At 52.9% G+C, this 24,007-nt stretch overlaps 8 protein-coding genes across 8 annotated transcripts; 7 read left to right on the forward strand and 1 right to left on the reverse strand.

The window, feature by feature from the left end:
* Positions 1 to 248: 248 nt before the first annotated feature.
* J4E78_004980 (uncharacterized protein) lies at positions 249 to 1,314 on the forward strand (the record flags this gene model as incomplete). The annotated part of the gene is made up of 3 exons (XM_049365604.1): positions 249 to 354; positions 419 to 950; positions 1,002 to 1,314. 3 exons carry the CDS (start codon positions 249 to 251, stop codon positions 1,312 to 1,314), a joined length of 951 nt encoding a protein of 316 aa, XP_049222319.1.
* Positions 1,315 to 1,731: 417 nt separating this feature from the next.
* On the forward strand, positions 1,732 to 2,604 carry J4E78_004981 (uncharacterized protein; the record flags this gene model as incomplete). Its single annotated transcript, XM_049365605.1, has 3 exons — positions 1,732 to 2,289; positions 2,361 to 2,462; positions 2,515 to 2,604. The coding sequence occupies 3 exons, from the start codon at positions 1,732 to 1,734 to the stop codon at positions 2,602 to 2,604; spliced, it is 750 nt and encodes a 249-aa protein (XP_049222320.1).
* A 380-nt stretch (positions 2,605 to 2,984) lies between these two features.
* Positions 2,985 to 3,439, forward strand: J4E78_004982 (uncharacterized protein; the record flags this gene model as incomplete). Its single annotated transcript, XM_049365606.1, has 2 exons — positions 2,985 to 3,046; positions 3,100 to 3,439. The coding sequence occupies 2 exons, from the start codon at positions 2,985 to 2,987 to the stop codon at positions 3,437 to 3,439; spliced, it is 402 nt and encodes a 133-aa protein (XP_049222321.1).
* Positions 3,440 to 5,244: 1,805 nt separating this feature from the next.
* J4E78_004983 (uncharacterized protein) lies at positions 5,245 to 8,034 on the forward strand (the record flags this gene model as incomplete). The annotated part of the gene is made up of 4 exons (XM_049365607.1): positions 5,245 to 5,421; positions 5,533 to 5,804; positions 6,593 to 7,026; positions 7,073 to 8,034. The coding sequence occupies 4 exons, from the start codon at positions 5,245 to 5,247 to the stop codon at positions 8,032 to 8,034; spliced, it is 1,845 nt and encodes a 614-aa protein (XP_049222322.1).
* A 1,204-nt stretch (positions 8,035 to 9,238) lies between these two features.
* J4E78_004984 (uncharacterized protein) lies at positions 9,239 to 16,153 on the forward strand (the record flags this gene model as incomplete). Its single annotated transcript, XM_049365608.1, has 8 exons — positions 9,239 to 9,370; positions 9,428 to 9,807; positions 9,857 to 12,355; positions 12,715 to 12,761; positions 12,815 to 13,520; positions 14,048 to 14,091; positions 14,145 to 14,837; positions 15,381 to 16,153. 8 exons carry the CDS (start codon positions 9,239 to 9,241, stop codon positions 16,151 to 16,153), a joined length of 5,274 nt encoding a protein of 1,757 aa, XP_049222323.1.
* Positions 16,154 to 17,913: 1,760 nt separating this feature from the next.
* On the forward strand, positions 17,914 to 20,282 carry J4E78_004985 (uncharacterized protein; the record flags this gene model as incomplete). Its single annotated transcript, XM_049365609.1, has 2 exons — positions 17,914 to 18,704; positions 19,754 to 20,282. The coding sequence occupies 2 exons, from the start codon at positions 17,914 to 17,916 to the stop codon at positions 20,280 to 20,282; spliced, it is 1,320 nt and encodes a 439-aa protein (XP_049222324.1).
* A 1,634-nt stretch (positions 20,283 to 21,916) lies between these two features.
* Positions 21,917 to 22,765, forward strand: J4E78_004986 (uncharacterized protein; the record flags this gene model as incomplete). Its single annotated transcript, XM_049365610.1, has 1 exon — positions 21,917 to 22,765. The coding sequence occupies one exon, from the start codon at positions 21,917 to 21,919 to the stop codon at positions 22,763 to 22,765; it is 849 nt and encodes a 282-aa protein (XP_049222325.1).
* A 303-nt stretch (positions 22,766 to 23,068) lies between these two features.
* J4E78_004987 (uncharacterized protein) lies at positions 23,069 to 23,576 on the reverse strand (the record flags this gene model as incomplete). The annotated part of the gene is made up of 2 exons (XM_049365611.1): positions 23,069 to 23,426; positions 23,521 to 23,576. 2 exons carry the CDS (start codon positions 23,574 to 23,576, stop codon positions 23,069 to 23,071), a joined length of 414 nt encoding a protein of 137 aa, XP_049222326.1.
* Positions 23,577 to 24,007: the final 431 nt, after the last annotated feature.

Genomic DNA, 24,007 nt, shown 5'->3' on the forward strand with positions numbered 1-24,007 from the left:
CTCTCTCAGTACCGATGCCTACGAGCGTGCAATACGAACGGAGAGCTTTGGGCTGACGCGACAGGAATTCCGAAGATGGAAAGCTTCAACGGCCAGGATATCGATTAAGCTTCGCGCTTGGACCCTATGATGACGGCTGATTTCCAGAATGTTCGGAACAAAATCTGGGGCATCGCAACACGACAAGCAGCGCGCATCCGACCTTTCTCTCCACTCGTTAAGCGCGTTATTCACAGAAAACGACAAAGATGGCGAAGAAGTGTGTTCACAAAGGCTGCGGCAAGACGTACGAGGACGAGAACGAGGAGTGTGTTTACCATCCCGGCCCACCCAAATTCCATGAGGGGCAGAAAGGTAGGTCAGCACCACCAACGCGTATATCGACAAGACCAGAAAAGGTGCTAATGCGATTCCCCAGGCTGGGAATGCTGCAAACCACGCGTCTTGACCTTTGACGAGTTCCTCGCAATCGAGCCGTGCACAAAGGGCAAGCACTCGGACGTCGACGACACACCCAAGCCCGAGCCCGTCAAAGCCCTTGACGTATCTAATGATATCCAAGTCAACCTCGGATCGCTCGAGGAATCCCTCCCTGCGCCCGCGCCCCGATTACCTACCGCACAAGCCACGCCCAAGCCGAGCGCTTCACCGGCGCCGCCGCCAGAATCCGAGGACGACGACCCGAGTCTGGAGATCAGGGAGGGCATGACATGTCGGCGGAAAGGATGCGGCGCGACACACAAGGGAGGCGATAGGGAAGGAGAGAGCTGCATACACCACCCCGGTGCGCCCATCTTCCACGAGGGCAGCAAGGGGTGGAGTTGCTGTAAGAGGCGGGTGATGGAGTTTGACCAGTTCATGAAGATTGAGGGCTGCAAGACAAAAGACCGACATTTGTTCATCGGCAGCGGCAAGAAGAAGGAGGGCGAGGAGAAACTAGAGACTGTTCGGTACGTCTCCCATTAAGACCGTACAAGACCATCTACTAACCCCACCCCCAGGCACGACTACTACCAAACCGCCACCTCGGTCGTCGCATCCCTCTACCTCAAGAAAATCGACAAGGCAACCGCCGTCGTCGACTTCCAACCCACACACGTAAAGCTCGATCTCCCCACCTCAGACAGCAAGCGCTACCAAACCGAATTCCCCCTCTTCTCGACCATCAAGCCGGAAGAGAGCAAGTTCAGGATACTAGGCACCAAGCTCGAGATGACGCTGGTCAAGGCGGATGGAGCTAGCTGGCCGGTCCTCAGGAGCGACGATAAACCTACTGGGGAGATGATTCAGGTGGGTAGGGCGGGGAGGGCGTAGACGGATGTTGCCATGGGATTTGTGATGAAGACATGAGTCGCATAGATCAAAGTAATGCATCAACGAAGTTACGTTAAATCAGACTTGCCTTTGGGTGCCGCAAGTGAGTATGCATGTGTATAGTGTATGAATGGGGGACATGTGAGAGAGGGGTGGCTTATTAATCATGACGCACCTCGCGCTCTAGCTATCTCCGCATGTTATGCAATCAGCCTTACAACATCCCCATTTCCAATCTCAAGGAGGTTTACTAAACAGCAAACCAAGGTACCGAGGATTGTAGCAAGATATAAGTCGAATCGCCCGGTTCGTCATTGTTATTACACCAATCCTCCTCGCCTACCAATCCCCTTCACATCCACCCAACATCCCCATCTCAACCCAGGCTCCAAACACCAACACCCAATATACACAGCAATGGCATCAAAATCCCCCCTCATCACCATAATCGCCGGCGTCGGCCCCGGAACCGGCGCCTCCGTCGCCCGCAAATTCAGCCAAACCTACCCCGTCGTGCTCCTCGCCCGCACCCCCGAATCCTTCTCTTCTCTCGCCTCTGAAATAAACGCCGCCGGCGGCCGCGCCCTCGGCATCGCCACGGATGTATCCTCTTCTTCCAGCCTGTCTTCCGCCCTCTCCAAGATAAAGAGTGAGTTTGGGGATGATGTCGCAGCCGCAGCAGCGATTTTCAATGCTTCCGGCGCGTTTATGCGGAAGCCGTTTTTGGAGATTCCGGTGGAGACGTTTGAGAAGGGGTTGGGGGTTAGTGGGATGGGGGGTGTGTTGTTTTCGCAGATGGTCTTGCCGTTGTTGTTGAAGGGGGTGGAGAGGGGGAGTGAACATCCGCCTAGTTTGATTTTTACGGGGGCGACGGCGAGTGTGAAGAGTAATGCGCAGATGGCGAGTTTCTCGACGGGGAAGTGGGCGTTGAGGGCGTTGAGTCAGAGTTTGGCGAAGGAGTTTGGACCGCAGGGTGTGAGTATTCAGTCTTTTTTCTTTGGGTTGTACCTGGGGAAATGGTTTGCTAATGCAATGTTAATGTGCAGGTTCACGTCGCTCATGCAATTATTGATGGGGTTATTGATATTCCGAGGACGAAGGAGTGGTTGAAGGATATGCCTAAGGAGGCGAAGCTGAGCGCTGATGCTGTGAGTATCTTTGTCTTTATTTCGCAGCGTCTTTTGCTAACGGCGCATGTAGATTGCGAACGACTATTGGTGGCTGCACACTCAGCCTAAGACGAACTTCACGTGGGAGATTGATCTTAGGCCGGCGGTTGAGAAGTGGTAGGTGCGGGCTGTCACGCTGAGAGGATTGATGTATCATGTGTATCAATAGCAAACGCTGTCATCCCTTGCAATTATAAGATCCTGCGTCACCGCGTCAATATTTCTGATATCGCAGTAAATTCCTGCGTCACCGTGGGTGCCTTCACTTTGTTTTCTCGCTCTTTCGAGGTGAAGACGAGTACACTAGGAGGTCCTCGGTGTATATAATCTTGTCGATCTGACTTTCTTCTTTCTTCTTACTGCTTACAACGACGTCGCAATTACCAAGACGAAGCGCGTATCGGATCGGTTTTCGAATACATCACCACTATACCAATGTATGCGCACTATCGAGAGTCAATGTAGTCGGTGCGCATTACTAACACGCGATAGATCAACAACATGTCTGGCCTCGGCAGCTCCCGCTGGTCTTCCAAACCGGTATCGAAAACTCCGGACGAGCCGTAAGTTGCTTTCACCTTGTCTCAGCGGGGATGATATTCCAACAGTACCACAGCAAACACGTCGCCGTCCCGTCCTTTGGGTTTACGATGCCTTCTTTCACCAAGAAGTCGGCTACCGTCGCATCGTCTCCTGTCGTCTCATCTTCGACAGAGGCCAAAGTGGTCGAGATGAAGAAGTCCGCGGTCAAGGTCGATGAAGCTCCTGCTCAAGAGCTCATCAGAGTTGAGACTGGTAAACCGCAGTCCAAGGTCACCGCCGCTATCCAGGCGACTCGAGACAAGATGGCCAAGTTCGTGGGTCTACGTCGTCAAGATCGCCCTTCCACGGCAAATGCGACGATTGGACGTGGTCCAAGCGCGTCGTACGGAGGATTCATCAGGAGGGATAGATAGGCTGTAGTTGCCTCGCATAGGCTCCAGGATTCAGAGGTGGACTAGGCACAAGAGGCTGGAGGCTACAAGCAGCTTTGTGAAGTTTACATGACCAATCAAAGTACATTAAATACCTCCTGGCCGCCTCCCGCCATAGGCGATAAAATGATCAAAACTTGATTTAGACTCCATGTACCACAGTTTCGACAGACGCAACGGGTGCGACATAATATGCCCGAGGGCAGATAAGATGCAAGGTCTACACCGATCGTGCAGCAGCCAGATTGGGCCACTTGCAGAAAATCTCACTCATCAATGTCAGGCTGAACTTGGTCGCATGCGCATGCGCGACATAGTTCGCTAACCGTGGCGAGGGGAGAAATGTCCCATTTGGCCTGACGTACGAGTGCGGCGTATCCATGGGTAGTCGAGAACCCCTGGCGCCTTTCATCTACAACGTCGTTGAGACGCAGAGTCGTTGGAGCGCATCGAGGTGATTTGCCGGGCAGAGGCAAATGCTAAGGCCGAGCCATCGAGATTGATGCCGCTTTCAGACCCGCGGAAGTAAGACAACGAGGCTACGTCTACCGGCCAACACGGCCTGGCGATATCATAGGTAGCGATATGCGTAGTTAGCTGGATGGGGCAAAAGATAGACGAGAGGCTCGCATCATGTGAAGGTGTTGCACCGTTCGGAGCCTTGCATACAACCATGCGGGACATGCGCTGGCGACGATGGGCATGGTTCTGACGGACTAGAGTAAGGTGACGGTGAAGCGCCTGGCTGACAGCCAAACGCAATCGACTGGGCGTATTTGTACGTGCGCCATAAGGCTCCGCGACACCTTACTACTGCATGCAGGCCCACCCACGTGTCAGCGCCCGTTCTGCGTGCGACAGCTCATGTGCTGGGGCAAGCAGAGAGGGAGGCGTTTGAGAGACTCGGACCAGGCGGGATTAGCGATAGATAGAGATGCGGTGCTAACCGGGCCGCTGGTGAAGTGGGAGGTTGCTGCTGCGACTGCGCGGCGGCCAACAGCTGGGCCGCTGGGGTGTGTGGCCGTGGGCTGTCAGGGTAAGCATAAGCTCATGACGGCAGACCGGCAGAGAAATCGCGGTGACTGGTAAGTTTGTCGGATGAAGCGATCGCTTAAATACCACGGTATGCTATGGCAGCACTCGCTGCAAGGACCAACGCCAAGTTGCTCTCGTCCCGTCGGAAGGGAAGGTCCAACGTTAATACCCGTGTGCCCGCAGCATCGAAGGCAGACGCCAGCCAGCACCCAACGCTGGAACCACACGATCCGGCGACCGCAAATTGTGCTGCCTGCCGCCCTGGAATACGCGACGATTGCGCAAGACCTCCGACCTGCATTGCATCTTGTTGTCGTCGTCTGGTAATCTTCGGCCCCAGCCCGTGACTGGCGTTTCCGGCAACCATTCCATCTCTCCGGCCCGCACATCGCAGCAACATCACCCGAAAGACTCGATCAACAAGACGCGCGCAGCCTCGCAGCACCGCCATTCTTCATCAACCCCCGTTCTCAGAACTCCCTGCACTCATCGCCAATATTCGCGCACCGCCTCAGCTGGGCGCCGTCGCGCATCTTCCCATGACCGGAGAGAATGCACCGCGGCTAACTGCACTGCCTGCTTACCCACCACAACAACGACATCAACGGCCGCCATCTCCTCCCGGACAGCATCAGCAACTGCAATCTCCCCTAACCCAGCTGTCTCCATCCACCGTCAAGGCGTCTCCGCAGCAGACCCCCGGGCCCCTTGATGCCAGCGGCGGCAGTGCTGAGCCCTCAGCAAAACGAGGCATGCGCTCGCAGATTGCATGCACCAGATGTCGCCGAAGCAAGACCAAGTGCGAAAACACCGGTCAGGGCACGACGTGCAAGGCCTGCGCGAATACCAACCGCGACTGTACCTGGGACCACGCGGCTGTCGCAAGCAGCACAGGATCTGTGCGCCGCGATAGCACGGCCGATTTTGATGTAAGTCATCCTTTTTTGTCTCCCAGTACTCCTTTAGTCGTATTGCATATCAACGTTCGTGGCTGAGTTCACGTCCTGGGCTATATCACGTGCTAGCGCTGACACCCCCAGGCCCCGCCCAAGAAGCGACGCAAGTTGCTAGCACCAACATCGACTACAGCGCAACGCTCGGTAGAAGGCTTGGGCTCGCCTGAAGATGCTCTTCAATCACCATTGCTTACTTCCCAGGTCTGGGAAGAGTTGTTTGACATCTATGAGAAGCATTTCTCTACCGACTTCCCCTTCTTGCATAAGCGAACTTTCCTCAGCTCTGTGCGGCCGCCGCCTTCATCTGGCAGCTCATCTGAAGTTAAGACTCCGACTCAAGCTCCAACGCCGCGCGTGTATGCGCCTTTGCTCTTAGCCTTCCTTACCCAGACTGCTCGTTTCCATGACAAGCTCGTAGCGCAAATGGGTAATGACCCGATCAGGGTTGCCGAATTCTACGCATCGGCGACTCGCACGCAGATGGGAACGGATATCATTGGGTCCCCGAATGTGGAAAAGATCCAAACACTCCTCATGTTGGGGTATTATGAATGGACCAATTTGCAAGGTACTGAGGGCTGGATGAAGGTCGGGATTGCTATCAGAGCTGCCATATGCCTTGGGTACCCGCACCTGGATGTCGATGAAAGCGGCCTACCTGCACCACTGAAAGACTGTGAAAAGGGCCTTTCGGAAAAGGACCAATTCATACTTCGCGAGACTCAGCGGCGTACCTTTTGGAGCTGCGTCCTCATGGATTGCTATCTGAGTTGGGGCGAGGATCGGCCGAGGATGCTTACGCCCGATCAACTTCAAAGAACTCAACTTGTCTGTAGCGATGGCGCATTCAATTTTGGAAAAAGAGCAAGAACAAGGCTTCTGGGTGAAGACGATGCGATGTATACTGCGCGGAGGAAACGATGGAACAAACATGCCGAGGAACGCCGTAATGACCACGACGGAGCAGATCGAGTCAGTGGCCTGGATGGGGGGAGGTGGGAAGTTGCTGAGGGGGAGGCAGAACTAACATGGTACATCAAAGTTGTTGTGATCTTCGGAGAAGTCTCACAATGGTCGTGTAAACGCGGCAGAAGGTCCGTTTGCCTCGTTCGTTCCGCCGCGATATCTGACTGACAACGTGTAGACAAGAAGGCAAGAATCCACCGTGGTGCGCAACGACTGGCTTCAAGAAATTGGAGGACAAACTCAAGCAGCTGAAGCGCGACCTTCCTGATCACCTCCAGCTGACCTCGGACAACAACGACGACCGTAGCTACAACTCGCCTGGCAAATACGTCGCGATACATGCAATGTACACATTGTGTTTTGTGTGGTTGTACAGAGAGTACATGCCCACATCACCATGGACGTTGACGTATCCCCGCGGCCCGTTGGATGAGCCACTAATTGATGAGAAACCCCCTGACCCTGACTACTGGATCAAGCAAGCCAAAGACTGTTGGAAAGCCTGCCTCGACTTCACAACACTACTTCATACTATCGAGAACTCACAAGTTCATAGCAATTTAGTACAAACACCAACGGTAGCTTTCTCTTGTTTTGCCGTTGGAATAGGCAGTAAGTATCTAACAGTGATTTGGTTGGGTATTGCTAACCACCCCAGCCATCTACTGCCACTACTTTCCTCACATGGACCCGGACGACGCCCTCTCATCTCGTAAAGACCCTAGAGCCCATGATATCGCAAACGGCTTCCTACTACGCATTCTGAGTCGCTTCAAGATGGCCCGCTCGTGGCTCAGTCAACTAGCAGAATGGCAAAGATATTACCGCCGCGAGAGGAAGAAGTACCGAGAGCTAAGCGGCCAGATCGATGATTCTCCAAAGAGCAACTCCAGCGATGGCGTCGCTAGCGGTGGGCTGAAAGACTACGCGCAGCTCTTCGAGAGGACGCACAAGCAGTTCGGTGACATTGCTAACGCTAACGACAACGACGGACAATGGCCCGACAGGGATAAGGACCTCGCGGATACGAGACTGCCGCATGACGAAGACTCCGCAGAGCGCACGTTGCCTACCAGCGCCGCTTCGGTCAAGCATGAGATGCAAGGCGCGCCGGAGGAAAAGTCCAGTAACCAGTCCGGCTTCACTGCCGTCAACCACAATGGTCAACAAACACCTCCAGCTCCTCCTCCAGTCACCCAACCATCAACCTACGCGCACGGCGGCCGTACACCTTCTTATGATCAAAACTCTCACATGCGCGCCACGGCACTGACATCACCACAACAACCCTACCCAGCATACCAGTATCCCAATACTCAGCATTCCCTGAGAAGTCCCTTCCAACAGCCTGACCCCCACCAATCGCCTGTGTCAGCCCCCGCATCTGTCCCGATACACGGTGTGTACCAACCATGGCCACAAGCACGTCCACAGGAGATCCAGGAGCAAAAGGTCAACATGGAGATTTGCGGCGCTGCTACTTTCCCCAATGGCTGGGCTGGGGATGTCATGATCGGTGATAGTGCTCAAGACTTTAATAATTGGGGACAATATGGCTTTCCGACTATTCCGGACAACTCGGGGTATTATCAGTCTGGGTATTCGTATCCGCCGCAGTAGGTCTGTGGGGTTGGAGGGTGTCTATGCTGTCCGCGATGTGTAGCGCGAGGCAGCGTTTGGCGCGTGAGCAACGTCGCGACGGATGTCCTTTGTCATTCGTGTTTTCTAGCATATCTATTTGGCTGCTTGTCATCCACATTCTTTTGTTCCTACCTTCGGCGCATGCTGCGGTTCTTGCTTTGGTTCGCTGCATCGGGGTGCCATTTAGATCTCTAAGGGCGGCAGGATGTTATGTAGCGGAGTTTGTTTCTTCATAGGCGGGTTACTTGTTATGTGATGATTTTGGGTTGGCATGCGACGGGAGAGTCGTGGGCGGATCGATCGGTCTTTATGCACATGTAGATGCACATGTAGATGCACGTATCGTATAGCATGTTTGTGGATATGTGGCAATGGATTGGTAGTATCTTTGAGCCTACATATGTTCTATGTGCGCGCGCTGCATTCGAGCAATTGCTTTTCGCGATGATCAAGGCCTTGTTACGTCAGGCCCGAATTGATGTACCTCGGCAACTCTCCCCACATTCCATCATCATCATCATCAAATCCCATCCCCATGCCACAACCCAGCACATTTACCCGCCTCTAAAAAAGATACCTCCGAGCCAATTCCCCGACGCCCGTCGTCATCACACCGCGGATGCCTTTCCCAATCCAGGGCGGAAAGGCCTCAACCCAAGCTTCCGCAAGCATCCACAACTATACGACCAAGCATTAACCCTCACGCTAACCCCACTGATCGCCGCCCTTCTGCACCGCCTGGGCAACGGTCATGGCGCACATCGGACATGTTTCCCCGCTTGCCTCAACCGAGATGCGGGCATCGACTTCATCGAGCAGGGCTAGCAAGCTTCCAAGCTGCGATATTGGTGGAATGGGTACTTGCGTTTTGGTCGCTTCGCCGCATCCTGGACCATACTAGTATCGCTACGGCTACTCATCCGGTTCAACACGCGGTCTTAGCACGTTCAACATGGGGATAAACTGGGGAAAGTCGCTGGGGAAAGAGGTATGTGCGTTCGGATCGCAATGGCACGAGCGGCATGGAAACGATGCTGTCATTACCTGACAGGAACGAGGAAAGATCCCGGCTCGGCTACATGCATACCGTCTGAAGCTCCGGAAGCTTTATATTTCGTCCCATCCCCGCGGACTCTGACCGGGCCACAAGCAAATTGACCTTTGGTTTCGTATTTTGGTCAATATGAAGAGCTTCTCAAAGCTTGCAGGCGCGGTTGCGCTGGGATGTTTTGCGGTTGAGACTGCGGCGAGGGCTGTGGGGTATTCGCCTCAGCAGTGGATTAAGCCGTATAAGAGAGAGGCTTTGCAAGATATTGTAAGTTGCGGAGTTGATACAATGTCTCGGAATGACGATGGCTAACCGACATTACAGGTCACATGGGATGAAGACTCGCTCTTCGTACATGGCGAACGCATCTTCTTGTACTCTGGCGAGGTTCACCCGTACAGATTACCGGTGCCTGATCTCTACTCCGATGTCTTCCAGAAGATCAAGGCTCTTGGATACAATGGTGTTTCATTTTACGTGGACTGGGCGCTGCTTGAAGGCAAGCCCGGTGTTTACCGCGAAGAGGGTGTCTTTGACCTGAAGCCTTTCTTCGACGCTGCACAGGAAGCTGGCATTTACCTCATCGCCAGACCAGGCCCTTACATTAATGCGGAGGTATCTGGTGGAGGCTTCCCCGGATGGATTCAGAGAGTCAATGGCACGCTGAGAACGCGTGCGCCTGACTTTCTGGAGGCGACCGACAAGTATGTTTCTTGACTGGACCTAGGCGATACCTTACTAACAGCGGAATAGCTACATGAAGAATGTGTTAGCGACAATTGCGCCTGCGCAAATCACCAACGGCGGACCAATCATTCTCGTTCAGCCCGAGAATGAGTACACACAAGCCACTTCGGCTATCAAGCCTTTCCCGGATCCGGTCTACATGCAATACGTCGAAGATCAGATTCGCGACGCCGGTATTATCGTGCCTTTGATCAGCAACGACGCCTCCGCTAAGGGCAACAACGCGCCCGGTCAACCTGCAGCTGTTGACATCTACGGCCACGATGGATATCCTCTTGGGTTCGACTGTGCCAACCCAACCACATGGCCAGATGGCAATCTTCCAACAAACTGGCATCAACTTCACGAGCAGCAGAGCCCCACTACGCCTTACTCCATCGTTGAGTTCCAGTCTGGCAGTTTTGACCCTTGGGGTGGACCCGGTTTCGACAAGTGCGGCATTCTGGTGGGCGCAGAGTTCAACCGTGTCTTCTACAAGCAACTTTACAGCTTCGGTGTCACCATCTTGAACTTGTACATGACTTACGGTGGCACCAACTGGGGCAACCTTGGTCACCCAGGTGGCTACACCAGCTACGACTACGCTGCACCGATCAAGGAGGACCGTCAAGTCGACCGCGCGAAGTACTCCGAGCTAAAGCTCCAGGCAAACTTCTTCAAGGTCAGCCCTGCGTACCTCACGGCTGCACGTGGCAATGCTTCGACTTCCAAGTGGACTACCAGCAGTGACCTTAGCGTTACTCCCGCTACCAACGAGAAGACGACATTCTACTTCGTCAGGCATTCCAAGTACAACTCGCTAGATTCCACAACCTACAAGCTCAACGTTGCAACGTCGGCATTGGGCAACATTACTGTACCCCAAATGAACGGCACTTGGTTGACGCTGAACGGCCGCGATTCCAAAATCCACGTCAGCGACTACGATATTGGCGGCACTACCCTCGTCTACTCTACCGCCGAAGTCTTCACTTGGCACAAGTATGAAGACAAGACTGTGGTGGTTGTATACGGTGGACCTGGAGAGACTCACGAGTTGGCCCTCGCTGCTACTGGACTGGAAGTCGTCGAAGGCGATGTCAAGAGCATGACTACTAGCGGAGTCACAGTCTTGAACTTCAAGGCTGATGGAGGTAGAAAGGTGGCAATGGTTGGAGCTGACAGCCCTATCTACGTCTACATGGTCGACCGCGTCGAAGCCTTCAACTACTGGGCCGTCGATCAGGCACCCCACGACTCGTCCAATCCTGTCATTCTTAAGGCAGGCTACCTGATGCGCACTGCCAAGGTCACTGGCGACACACTCGCTCTCACTGGTGATCTCAATGCTACCACCACTGTCGAGGTCCTTGGTGGCGCATCATCTGATGTGTCTAAGATGACTTTCAACGGCCAGGATGTCGACTTCACCACTTCCGAGCAAGGAACCTTGTGCGCCGACATCGAATTCGCCAAGCCAGATGTCAGCCTGCCCAAGCTCAGCGAACTCGAGTGGAAGTATGTCGACTCGCTTCCTGAGATTCAACCTGGATACGATGACAGCGAGTGGACTGCGGCCGATCTGGAGAAGACGTACAACTCTCTGCGTCCCCTTGATACCCCTGTTTCGCTCTACAGCTCCGACTACGGCTACCACACCGGCACACTCCTGTTCCGCGGTACATTCACCGCATCTGGAAACGAAACAGCCTTTAACCTTACCACCCAAGGTGGCTCAGCGTTCGGCTCATCCGCTTGGATCGGCGACCAGTTCCTCGGTTCATGGCGCGGATACGACGCAGCCCTGAACGGAAGCGCCACCTTCGCCATGCCCAACTTGACCAAGGGAAAGAAATACACCATCACGGTCGTAGTCGACAACCAGGGCCTCGACGAGAACTGGACCATCGGCACCGAGACGATGAAGAACCCGCGCGGTATCCTAGACTACAAGCTATCCGGCCACGACGCCTCCGACATCAGCTGGAAGCTCACCGGTAACCTGGGTGGAGAAGATTACCGCGACATCTCGCGCGGTCCCCTCAACGAAGGCGGTCTCTTCGTCGAGCGCCAGGGTCTACATCTCCCCGGTGCTCTCTCCGCCACCGACGCTAAATGGACTGCTTCCGCCGGCCCCGTAGCCGACGGCATCTCCGCTCCTGGAATCGGGTTCTTCGCCACGGAATTCGATCTCAACATGCCGGCTGGCTATGATATCCCGCTCAGTTTCACTTTCACCAACGGCACTTCTTCTGGCAACAGTAGCAGCAGTGGCTCCAGTGTTCCTGCGTATCGCGTCCAGCTTTATGTTAATGGCTGGCAGTATGGTAAATACGTTAGTAATGTTGGACCGCAGGTCAAGTTCCCTGTTACGGAGGGTATTCTCAACTACAACGGAACGAACTACCTGGGTGTCTCGCTTTGGGGACTTGATGGTGGGGCGACGAAGGTGGAGGGATTGGAGTTGGAGGTTGATGCGGAGATTTGGAGTGGGATGAAGAAGGTGGGAACTGTGATGGGGATGGAGTATGAGAAGAGGGAAGGCGCTTATTAGCGTGCTAGTAAAAGAAGTTCCTATCGATTATATTCAGGTTTACAACGAGATTCGCGGGGTTTTTGCTCTGCTCCTTCACGTCCCATCATCTCCCAGCTCTTGTGCTACATTCACTTTCGCTCGACCTCCTAGCGCGGTCTTGGCGGAGGTACAAACAAGCGCAACCCCGCACACACCAACACCTGGTGCCTACGCTCGACTAACCCTCAACCGAAGGTTAATTTGTCGACCCTCACCCAAGCAACGTGCGTAAGTCGCGTACAATCTCGATGACAGCACAGTAAGCCCTGCAAAGGAGCCCCTCTTGGTGGGCATGTACTAACGCTGGCAGCGTCGGTAACCCCCGCGGCAGAACGAGCTTCCTCGATTTACCGGGAGGTAATGTACACCGTGTTTTACATTGCTTTCACAGGCTAATTGAAGGATCACAGAGTTGCGCAATACCGTCTATCAGCACTTCATCGACGATCTTAAGGACCAGCCGGATTCACTACCACCCGGCTCTACTTTAAGTCAAAGGCGCAGGCTCAGTCAATTTGGATGGTCGGATGGCCATGCTTTAAACCTGGCCTCTGTACACAGACAGATACATGCTGAGTTTATGACCTTATACCTACACCAGGTGTACCACAGCGGAAGTCGGCTTTCGTTCAATCAGTTCGACTACTTCCTCGACTTATTCTTCGGTCAAAGTCTCAACTCAGGTCTAAAGGACGTTTCATATCAGTTTGAGGTTCAGTTGGGCGCTGCTGGGGACTATCAAGAGGCTGATTGGTCGCTCGACTTGCTGAAAGCTGTCTCGATCATGCGTCATCACCCGTTGAACAGCATTGCATGGAATCTGGTAGACAGCTTTAGGGAAACGACATTCGACGATTCAGGGGTGGCGTACACCGTGTCAGCCCTGAAGGACATGGATGTCCAACTATTCGGGAACTTGAATTCCGTCATGCTCTACTTGAACAAATATATCGAATCCAACCATTTCGGTAGGACCGAAATAGAGGCTGAAATGCCTTGTATGCTGAAGAGAGGTGCGACTAAGCAAGATGTCAACAGCATCAAGTCGTTGTTGTACCCTACCAGATGCAGAGGTATTGAAGTGGAGATTAGTTGGGAGGGCAGCTTTCGGGGCTGGTCAGACTGGGAGTCGTACCCTGAGGATGATTGGTCAAGTAATGAGGAAAACGATTCAGATATTGCCGAAAAGGTCTCAGACAACGGGGAAGATGGTCCCGAGAGCAGAGACCAGATATTGTGCATGTAATGCGCACGGAATAAACGAAATAGAGTGCGCCTTTGACTCAGACTGCGTTCTGATCTTGATGTGAGCTTGTCATTAAGATGTCACTTTAGTATACAGTATAGCTGCGATAGCTTTCATGTATGGGGACGGAGGATGACAAGAGAGAGTGTTAGCTCTTGTCTTCACCTTTACTACCCCTCTTTGGTTTAGCGCGGTCTTGGCGGGACACTGACAAACGCCTCATCGTGAACAACAACATTCCTTCTTTACAGTTCTCACCGAACCCTCCTACACGGTCATTCCATTCGTGTATTAACACTCCGAGACGATCTAATCCCCGCTGCGCAACATCGCTATGGCAGTCAAGTATGTTACCCAGCCAGCATTCTCAGTGAGTGCGTGCTAACAGTCGAAGCAGTAGAGACAAGGGTGGCGGGAAGTCGCTTCTGGACCTTTCCGGAGGTAAGCATCGTATGAGCGTTATTCAGCCATGGTAAGCTAACGCCAGATTACAGAGCTTCGCAATGCCGTCTATAACCACTTCATCGACCTCGATCCTACAGTCGGCGAAGCTACCGCACTAGCGCGTTCAAGCCAGCAGATTCGCGCTGAGTTTGGCTCGCTGTGTCTGGCATCAGGGCACTTCGCAATCCCTACGGAACAAGTCGACAGCTTCCTACACGTTTTCTTCCCTCGTCACTTCGACTTGGAACCGCGAGTCAATGGTTCCCTCACCGACCTGTCCTTCGACTGGTTAGAATCGCAAGACTGGTTGATCGGCCTACTGGAATTGGTCACGATCATGCATCGATACCCTCTACTCAAGATCTCATGGTTCAAAGATATCACCACGATCATTTCCATTCTGGAAAGCATGGACACTCGAAAGTTCGAAAAGATAACATCAGTGAAGTATTTCATACACTCATTTTCTAACAACCGCTCGAATTGCTGCGCTTACCTTTGGGTCACATTGAAGAGGAAAACAGATCCTTCTAGGCTGGGACTCAGCCGCAAATACGGAATAATCAACGTCTGTTTTGCTTGGGAATTAGGTTTAGACGGTGAAGAAGAGACTCCAGAAAGCTCAAGTGGGGACGAGGATGGCTCAGACAGTGAGGAAGAGAGTTCAGACGATGGAGATGATAACGAGGATAACGAGGATGGCGATGAAGACGCTCCAGACAGCAGCGAAGGCGCTGTGGAAAGTAGTGGCTAGGGAAAAATGTGGTTACTGAAATGAGACTGGGGTATGCGAAGATGAATTGGGGCGTACTGAGATGGTGGAAACATATCCTCATGATGAGTCTATACGCCATGAATGAAATCTACCCACATGATCAACGGAAATATTGTGGCATACACGTCGTATTGCTCGCATGGTTCTCTCATATTCCAGCGCTTACTCTCAATGCAGGGCTCACACTTTTCCTCGCTCACCGTGAGATTCCTAGCGCAGTCTTGGCGGAGGTGCAAACAAACGCTTCTTCGCGCACAACGATCCTTCCTACCTACCCTCGACCTATCCTCTACATTCGCTCCTTCTGTCGATTCTAGCCCGTGCTATTATCGCGCGACATCACGATGACAAACCAGTAAGTGTTGCAAAAAAGCTTTCCTCGACAAACATGTACTAACGGCCATCTAGGCACAACGTCGGCAGCCCTCGCGACAGAAACAGCTTCCTCAACGTACCTGGAGGTAATAGAGCTTATTGCACCTTCTTAATATGTTGACTGACACAAGAACAGAGCTACGCAACACCTTCTACCAGCACTTCATCGATCTCAGCCCATCAACCAGCGATGCTGCCAACCTCGCCTGCGTCAATCAGCAGGTCCACGCGGAGTTCACGACGCTGTATTTGAGCCGGTTATATCAAGGCACAACCGGGGTTCCATTCGAGCACGTGCCGTTCTTCCTTCACTTCTTCTTCGTTCAGTACCCCGACGCGGCTCCCAAGACCGTGCTCTACAAGTTCAACGTGGGACTCGGACTGCCAGGGCCCAAAAGCATCGATGGCGATCTGACTCCATGTTGGTCAATGGACCTGCTCAAGGTCGTGTCGGTCATGCGCAAATACCCTCTGATCGAAGTGGTCTGGGACCTGGGCGCGGGCATGGGTCGCTACTCCGCCGTGTCGTTCGATGACACAGACATTGCCCACGCCGTTACCAATCTGAGATGTATGAGTGCCGAAAATTTCAGCAAGCTGTCTTTTGTCAGGCTCACTTTGTCCGAATCGCCGAAGGAATTACACAGCTTCCAGCCATTCCGGGTCGTGACCGGCCCCGCCCTAGACGCTAGCCTTATGATCGAGTTGAACAAGAACGTGGCAGATAGTTTCTTGGATAATTTCGATACCAATTGCGGAGGCATCGATGTAGAGCTTGTGTTGGAAGACAGTGTGGACAGTGATGACGAGAGTTTAGATGGCGAGGAAGACAATGCAGATGACGGTCACAACGACTCAGAGAGCGAAGATCAGGTGCTTCCAGACTTAGGAGACTTGATTATATTCTGAAAGGGTTTGCTCTCAGATGTATGGGCAGATTGTACACGATAAGGAGACCGATTCTCTGGATGAAGTTGAAGCTATGGAGAGTTTGAGGATCGCGATCTCTCTCAATTTATATGAGATCCGGCAGTAGTAAGAGTCTATGACGCTGGTTTAGTCTGCTTATCAAAATGCATACACGTAGATTACTAGTTATGAGATGTGGAACGAATCGTCCTCGTCGTCACTGCCATTCCCTTGTGCAAATGCGATAACGTGGACGCCAGCTTAGCCTAAAATAGACGCAGTGATCTCGACCATATTTAGCAACTGTGATAACCACCAACGTACAATTTGTGGTACCAAGTGAAGACAAAGCCAATCAACAGTCTTCACTCGGGTGCGCAGTTCCATGGAGAACCCACTTCTTTTCTCTCACTTAATATTTTTAGCGCAGTCTTGGCAAAGGCTCAGATCTACGACCTGCCGCCTTGGTCGAGCTACTCACTTTGCTTACGACACTCACCAAATATTCCTGAGGAATACTTGCTCCATCAAGACCTACCCATAAATTGAGCTACTATCTCATACTGTCACGATGACAACCGAGTAAGTTGTGCCCGAAGACCACTCCGCATAAGCCCATACTGATGAACGCAGCGACAAACAACACCACCGCGGCGGGAAGTCGCTCCTTGACCTGCCTGGAGGTAAGTGCCGCCATCCTGCTTGTTCAACTGACGCAAGCTGAACACATGAGACAGAGTTACGTAACGCAATCTACAAACACTTCATCGACCTTAACACATGCGCGTGTGACACCAACGCCATTAACCTACTGTGGGTCAACCGGCAAATTCGCGCCGAGTTTAGATCGTTGTACTTCAGTCAGGGCAATGTGAAAGTTTACTTCAACGACGTCGCAAGCCTCCTACACGCCTTCATCCTCCCTCCTGCGAACTTGGTGTGTGAGGAGGTTGCTTGCAAGATCCGGGTGGAGCTCCGCGGCCGCAAAACAGACGACGTCGATTGGCAGTCCAACCTGGTGGACGTCATCTCGATCATGCGACAGTATCCTCTGCTCAGTATCAAATGGAACTTGGTCCCGCCTGGCCACTCCGAGCCCCGCAATGACTTAGGTCTCGCTGATTATGTGTGTGTCCTAAAGGATATGGAAGATCACGAGTTTGGGAAGATATCTTCCATTCGGCTTCTTCTTGATGATGAGCCATTGAATGGATACATTTACACCATTCTGACACGTGGATGTACAGAACAAGATACCGACGATATCCGGCTTAAGTTTGGGGGGCTTAGGTATCAACGCGGAGGTATAATGTTGCACTTGGACTAGCAGCAGTACGAAGCGCACACGATACCTCGGAAGCAAGGGAAGATGCGTGGAACAGTGGTGGGACAGCAGTTTGAAAGTACAATACAACGAGAGATCTCAAAGATCTAAAATATCGCACGGGTAATAGCCCATCTCATGCCATTTACCTGAAGATGCGAGATTTAAGTCAGTATTCCGAGTTCAAGAAGCTGCCTGCCTGGTCGTTTGTGTCTAGCGCGGTCTACGTTGCACAGCAGATCTTGGCGGCCGCTCAGACAAAACGACCTGTCGTCCACACAATCTTGTTTGCTACTAGAGCTTTTCAGTCCACCTACGAAGCTATCTTCCAGTACGCTCAGGTGGAGAATACAAGCTACCACTGCACAGCACCATGATAACAACCCAGTATGTTGCAGTTGACCATCCTGCTTCACGAAAGAACAAACTGACGATGATGGCGGCAGGGACCACAGTGGCGGAGCGCCATTCCTTGACAGATTTTCTGGAGGTAAGGGCTCCATCGACTGTCTTCTACAACGGTCACAAACTAACCCGTCATGTCACAGAATTGCGCAACACCGTCTACAACTACTTCATCGACCTCGACCCATCTCTCCGCCAAAATGCGCAGCTCCTCCAAGTTAATCGACAGATCCGCTCTGAGTTTGGGTCATTGTACCTGAATGAGGGCAACGCTACGGTACCTTTCGACCGCCTCATACCATTCCTACGCCACACCTTCCACCCTATCGCTAGCCAGAAGCCAAGGGACTTCACTTGCAGCTTCTGTGTAGAGCTCAGTTGGTCCGCGGCCGTATGGCACGAGAGCCGATGGATACTCGACTTGCGAGAAGTCGTCTCGGTCATGCGCGAGTATCCTCTACTCAACATTGAATGGGATTTGAACGCTGCTCGATCCGATGCACTCGACGACGAGAAACTAGATGAAGAATACCTCGCAGCAGATGAGAGGGGGAAAGCGCTCCTGGATAGGCTGATTAGTTTCACAGTTCGCGATCTAGATCTCGCTGTGCCCGTGCGTAATCTCAGAAACATGAAGGATGAGGTTTACGCGAAGGTGGCTTCTGTTGAGCTATACTTGTCCGCTCAGCCTGATAAACACAGTTCCGGTCTACTGGCGTGTCTTTACATCACTTTGAAGGATCATTGCACGGAACAAGAGATCAAAGATTCGGGGCTCGGTGATTGTAACGGCATCAATACCGAATGTGGAGGCATCAGAGTGTGTTTTCATGGGCGCATGGTCAGGAAGCCAGTCTGGAATCCTAGAGACTGGAGGAGATAGTTGAGCTTCGCTGTGGTGGGAAGGAAGTAGACATGTGAGGACTAGCTCTTTCGTTGACGAGACTTCTCTTTTTGAGAGGACCTGGTTGGATGGGTATATACGGATTTCGGCAATTATGAGTCGCTCGTCTGCTTCGCATCACCATAGTCCTATGGAGAGGGATCAGAAAGCCAAAGGATAGCTAGCTAGCTAGCTAGCCGGAGCAGAATAATGCAACATACCGTGGAATCTATGATTAGATGGGCGATGATGGCCGCAACTTCAAGTGATGCACAATTTCATTGGAGGACTAGTTACAGGAAAAATGTAGAGTGATATACGAGTTAAGGCTGTTCAGATTCATGTGATGAGCTTGAAATTGTGAGAAATCAGCCAGCAGCCTAGTTTCCTGACGCCGGCCCGGTCATCGACTTCTTAGGATTAGCGTGGTCTTGGCGGGAGGCCGCATCTTGGACTCAGGTGCAAGTGTTGCTATACAATACAAACACCGTTCTGTTTTGTTTACGACACCCCCTCGTCGGCATCAAACCGCTGAACATCATAGCCAAGCCCCTTTGGAAGGTTGGTTGCGGTTTCGCGATAACACCTAGGTGGCGTGGCCCAAATCAAGACCTGGCCCCAGTCTGAGCCAAAGGCGCACTCTATTCCTCGTTGCACCAACAATATGGCACTCAAGTATGTCGAAAGAGCCGTGTAACAACGGGGTACCAGTCGATGAAAACTAAGTTTCGAAGTAGCGCACACTACCGCCACAGAGCAAATTTCCTTGACCTACCCGGAGGTACGAAGTCTCCAAACCCCACGATTTAGCTGCCCGGGGCTGATTCCAGGTCCTCAATATAGAGCTACGCAACGCCATCTACACCGAATTCCTCCATCTAACACCAAAATGTGCTGACGCCATAAATCTTGTCAATTCTCATGAGCAAGTCCACGACGAGTTCGCGCCTATGTACCTGTCTCCGTCCATCAGGCTGCGGCTATACAGTCCCGTCGTCCCTTTCCGACAACTGAACAATTATCTGCACGTCTTCTTCATCAAGCGACCATACGAAAGTTTACGAACGATTAACCGTTACATCCTCATACCCCTCCACAAGTACGGAACCGGTGAACAACGGAAAGTCGACCTTCTTCAAATGATTCAAGTCCAGAAGGAGTTCCCTTCATTCACCATGAATTTCTGCGCAGGGGGCCTGAGAAAAATCCTCCCCACGTCTGACATGGTAAATGAGATACAATCCGTGGTGTCGGTCTTGAAGAACATGGACGCACAGAAACTCGAAAGAGTGGTCTCCGCACAGCTTGAAATCTTCGTTCCGGATGTGAAGCAGAGAAAAGCCAACATGCCCTGGGCGGTATTCGTCAACATTACTGCGAAGAGACGATCTGAGAAGGGGTCGTGGAATAGTTGTTCGCGGCCTAGGCGGCAGGAAGATGTGGACAACGGTCTTGCTGAACTTGGATTCCCCGCAGATTACAAGGTCATTGAGGTGCGGATCACCTGGGAAGACTGATCCACGATTGCGGCGCGATGCGCTGGAACGCGCGGGAATCTGCAGAGTCTTCGTCGCTGCATGGTACGTGCCATCACCTATCCGTCTTCGCAAACAGCAAGCAGCCCTACCATTTCGAAAATCTTGATAGTGAATTACTCTTCTCTTCTCCCGTCTCGCTCTTGTGCCGCTTATACCAAGGCACTATGAGTGTCAATGCAATTGAGAGGTGACCGAGTTGCTTTCCCAACTGCGAAATATATAGCCGCAAGTACGCATCCCCATGATGAACAAGCCTGACACCTCAATCTAAAAACAAACGACCGTGTACTGACAGCCACGTTCTTGAACCCAAGTTCCGAGCTCGGCGATAATGCAAAGAGCTCACAGCGCGCCACGCATCACCGCTCCTCCGATCACACTGCATGCTGCACGCTGCAGGGTATCTATTGAACAACGCCGACACCAGCTATCGTGAACTAGCGGGTATTGATACCACGAAGCTAGTCCCGCGCCTGATGACCATCTGGCACGCTTCCGGTTCGTCCGTTGGTGATCAGAACACCCAGCTGATGGTCAAAGCGTGCCAGCGTACCTCGCCAATTCATGCCGCGACGAGCGAACGAGCACATACTTTGTACCCCAAGACAGCGACATACGTAAGAAAGAGGCTGAACACGAGAAGTCAGCTTCCCAAAAACCCCTCTTTCTAGAAAGACAACCGTGCACAAGACCACGTGAGCACAGCTGATCTCAGCATTCCCCTCACCAGCATCATGCCCGCTCTCTTTCGTACAACCCCCAATTCCCTCACCCTTGCTCCCGCACATCGGCGATGGCAAACCTTCAAAGCGCCCAGACCATCTCTCATAAAACGCACACACGACAGAATGACGAAGTAAATTGCAGCGAGTGGATAAAAAGAGAGAATGGGAAGCGAACGCCAGCATTGTTGATTTAGGTCAAACGTCACAGGCACCGTGATGTGGGCCAATGGGCTTGCTAGCGCGGTCGGCCGCTAACCCCACAAACATGCAGGTGAGGGCCGTGCTAACCGGATGCGGGGCTAGGCACGTGGATTGTGGTTTGGGGGACCACGGGGTTGACGTCGGTCGGTCGGTCGGTCGCTATGGTTGCTGCGTTGGTTTGCTGGCGTTTCTGAGGGATTATAAGAAGGGGTGTGTGTGCTCGTGATGGGGAGGTGAGCTGGTACTTGAGGCTTTTAGGCTTCTGCTTCTGGGTTTCTACTGTATTGAGGCTTTTCGTTTAGTGTTTGAATGGTAGCTTTGTTTGTTGTATCAATTCAACGTCATCCCTTCTTAGATCCCGCGGACCCTGAGTCTCGCGTGGTACTCACCGACCTTCCTTCCTGCAGTGCACGTGTGGGGCTGATCTTCCTTTCTTTACTGGGGCCACGGAGCTATTGTGCTTTCCCGGGTTCTGTATTTCTCTTGTCTTGTTGAGAAGGAAGGCATAAGAGGACTGTCAGCAAACATCTTCCTGCTTTCTTTGTTCAATTTCCACGTCTTCAATTACCTCCAGGACGACCATCCAACAACATCACCTGGACATCCAACATGGCTGATCAACACAACCTCACAACCACAACCCTACACCCATCCTACGAACCAACCATACCACCACCCCACCCAAGCATGTTCACAGAAACCCACCTCCACATGCTCATCGCAACGCTCGCCCTCCTCCTCCCCACCCTAACAGCCCTCTACATCCACAAAGACTACCGCGCCTTCCTCTCCCTCGGCCCCGGCGGCACCCCAGCAACCCCCCTCGGCTACCTCAAGATAAAACTCCTCTCTCTAATCTGCCTGCGCGACCCCCTCCGCCCCATCGCCATCCCCCCACACTTCCGTCCGCAAAAAGGCTACTTCACGCCCTCCTCGCTACCGACTCGCAAAGGCACGAAACCGCTCATCCGCGGTATCGCGCCGCAGAGACAGCAGACGCAGAAGAGCGGGCAGGCGGTTTATGCGTGCTTGGTAGCCAAGATCAAGGGTCTTGCAGCGGATCCGGGTAATAGGTTGTTGGAACGTACGAGTTGCTTTGAGAAGCATAGTTCGGGTTTGTTTACCAGTGTGCCGATTACGAGGACGTGTGGAGGCGAGATTTGTCATGCGCATCCTAGTGATGGGTCGATGCATATGACGTTGCATCCTGCGGATGCGAATCTGTTGATTGAGATGGGGTGGGGTGAGAGACATCCGCTTGCGAGGGGTGGGTGGTGTAGGAAGTTTGTGCCGAGGGAGTTTATGCTGGTGTATGCGCCGAGGGATGAGGCGGAGGTGGAGGTTGTGGCCAAGGTTATTGCGGCGGGGATCTGGTGGGTTAGTGGTGTTGATGTTAATGGGGATGCGGAGGGGCCGAGGAGGAAGAGTGCGGATGTTGCGGCTATTGGCGAGGAGATGGAGGGGAAGGGGTGTTGGGCTTGTAGGGTGAATGGATGTGGAGGGAATCAGGTTGAGAAGATGACGAGCGAGGCGTGAGGAAAGGGTTGGAGAGAAATGGCTTCATGGAACAGATTGATTGGGTTGCTGGTTTTGCTCGTTTAAGCATGGCGTCTGGGTTTTGGGACAGTCGGGACACAGGGTATGGGGCATCGAGATTGGGCATTTGGGCGATGTACGATAGGCGTAACGGTGGTCGACATACAATTATCTTCCGTACCGGGTATGAGACGCTTCGTGACGATATGCATGCCCAAGCACGCCACCGGTGCGCGTTGCCAGTGTACCACGCCCATCCGCTGGACCTCTTCAACCCAAATCTCCCACGCCGTCCTTTTCCATCTACTGTCTCCCACCCTGCCTAACCCACTCCTCATACTCTTTCCTCTTCCCCTTAACATCCCAGAACCCCTTCCTCCCCTCCCCCTTCCCACCAATCCCGCCATCCAATCCCAAAAACGCATACGGATCACCCTCACTCAGTACCTCTTCACCCTCTTTTGTGTAGTAGCCCTCACCGTGTCGTCCTTCCCGCGAGATCTGGCCCGCCCATTGTGCGTATTGTATTGGCTTCAGCGGCGCAAACGATATGACGATGCCGAGGGAGAGGATGAGGATGGAGGTGAGGAGTTCGAGCGAGATGTCGAGGGGGAGGGGCGTGGATGCGAAGGTTGCGGTGTGTTCGTGGGTTGAGTAGACGCTGGTGGGGGTTAGTTGGGAGTAGGGATTGTGTGGTGATGCTCATTTGACCCTCTGTCTGGGAAGATGTAGATATGAGCTACGTGTACACGTACGCATGTGTGAGGAAGAGCGCGCCGATGCCGTTGAGGGCCGTCCCTAGGATGGCCATTGCGAGGTTTGGTGGACCGTGTGCGGCTTGTTGACTTTTCGAGAGTCTGACGTCGGCGATAACCGGCTGTAAGTTGGTATGTACAGGGTTTGGTGACCTATGTGTCGATGTAGCGCAGGAGGCGGGTGGGCTGGTGGAGGTCGGCGTTCGTGATGCGAAGCGACGAGCTTCACTTTTGCTTGGCGCCGACAGGTGATCCGCCCGCAGACGACCCTGAAGTCTGCATCATCACGACGTTCATCCTGTCAACTATCAACTCACTCCTGTTCAACAACGCCAGTGAATTTCAACAGTATTACAATCTAAACTGTAGTACATAATCTAGGCTACAGTCTCTAAACGGCACATACCTAGGTATCCTTCTTCGTTGAGCGACATAAGGCGTACAGACACTCATGCGCGCTGACGCCGACTGCAGCAGAGTGAGCAAG

This window comes from Alternaria triticimaculans (assembly GCF_023758025.1).
Source record: "Alternaria triticimaculans strain BMP 0046 chromosome Unknown scaffold_6, whole genome shotgun sequence".
NCBI classification, from domain to species: domain Eukaryota; kingdom Fungi; phylum Ascomycota; class Dothideomycetes; order Pleosporales; family Pleosporaceae; genus Alternaria; species Alternaria triticimaculans.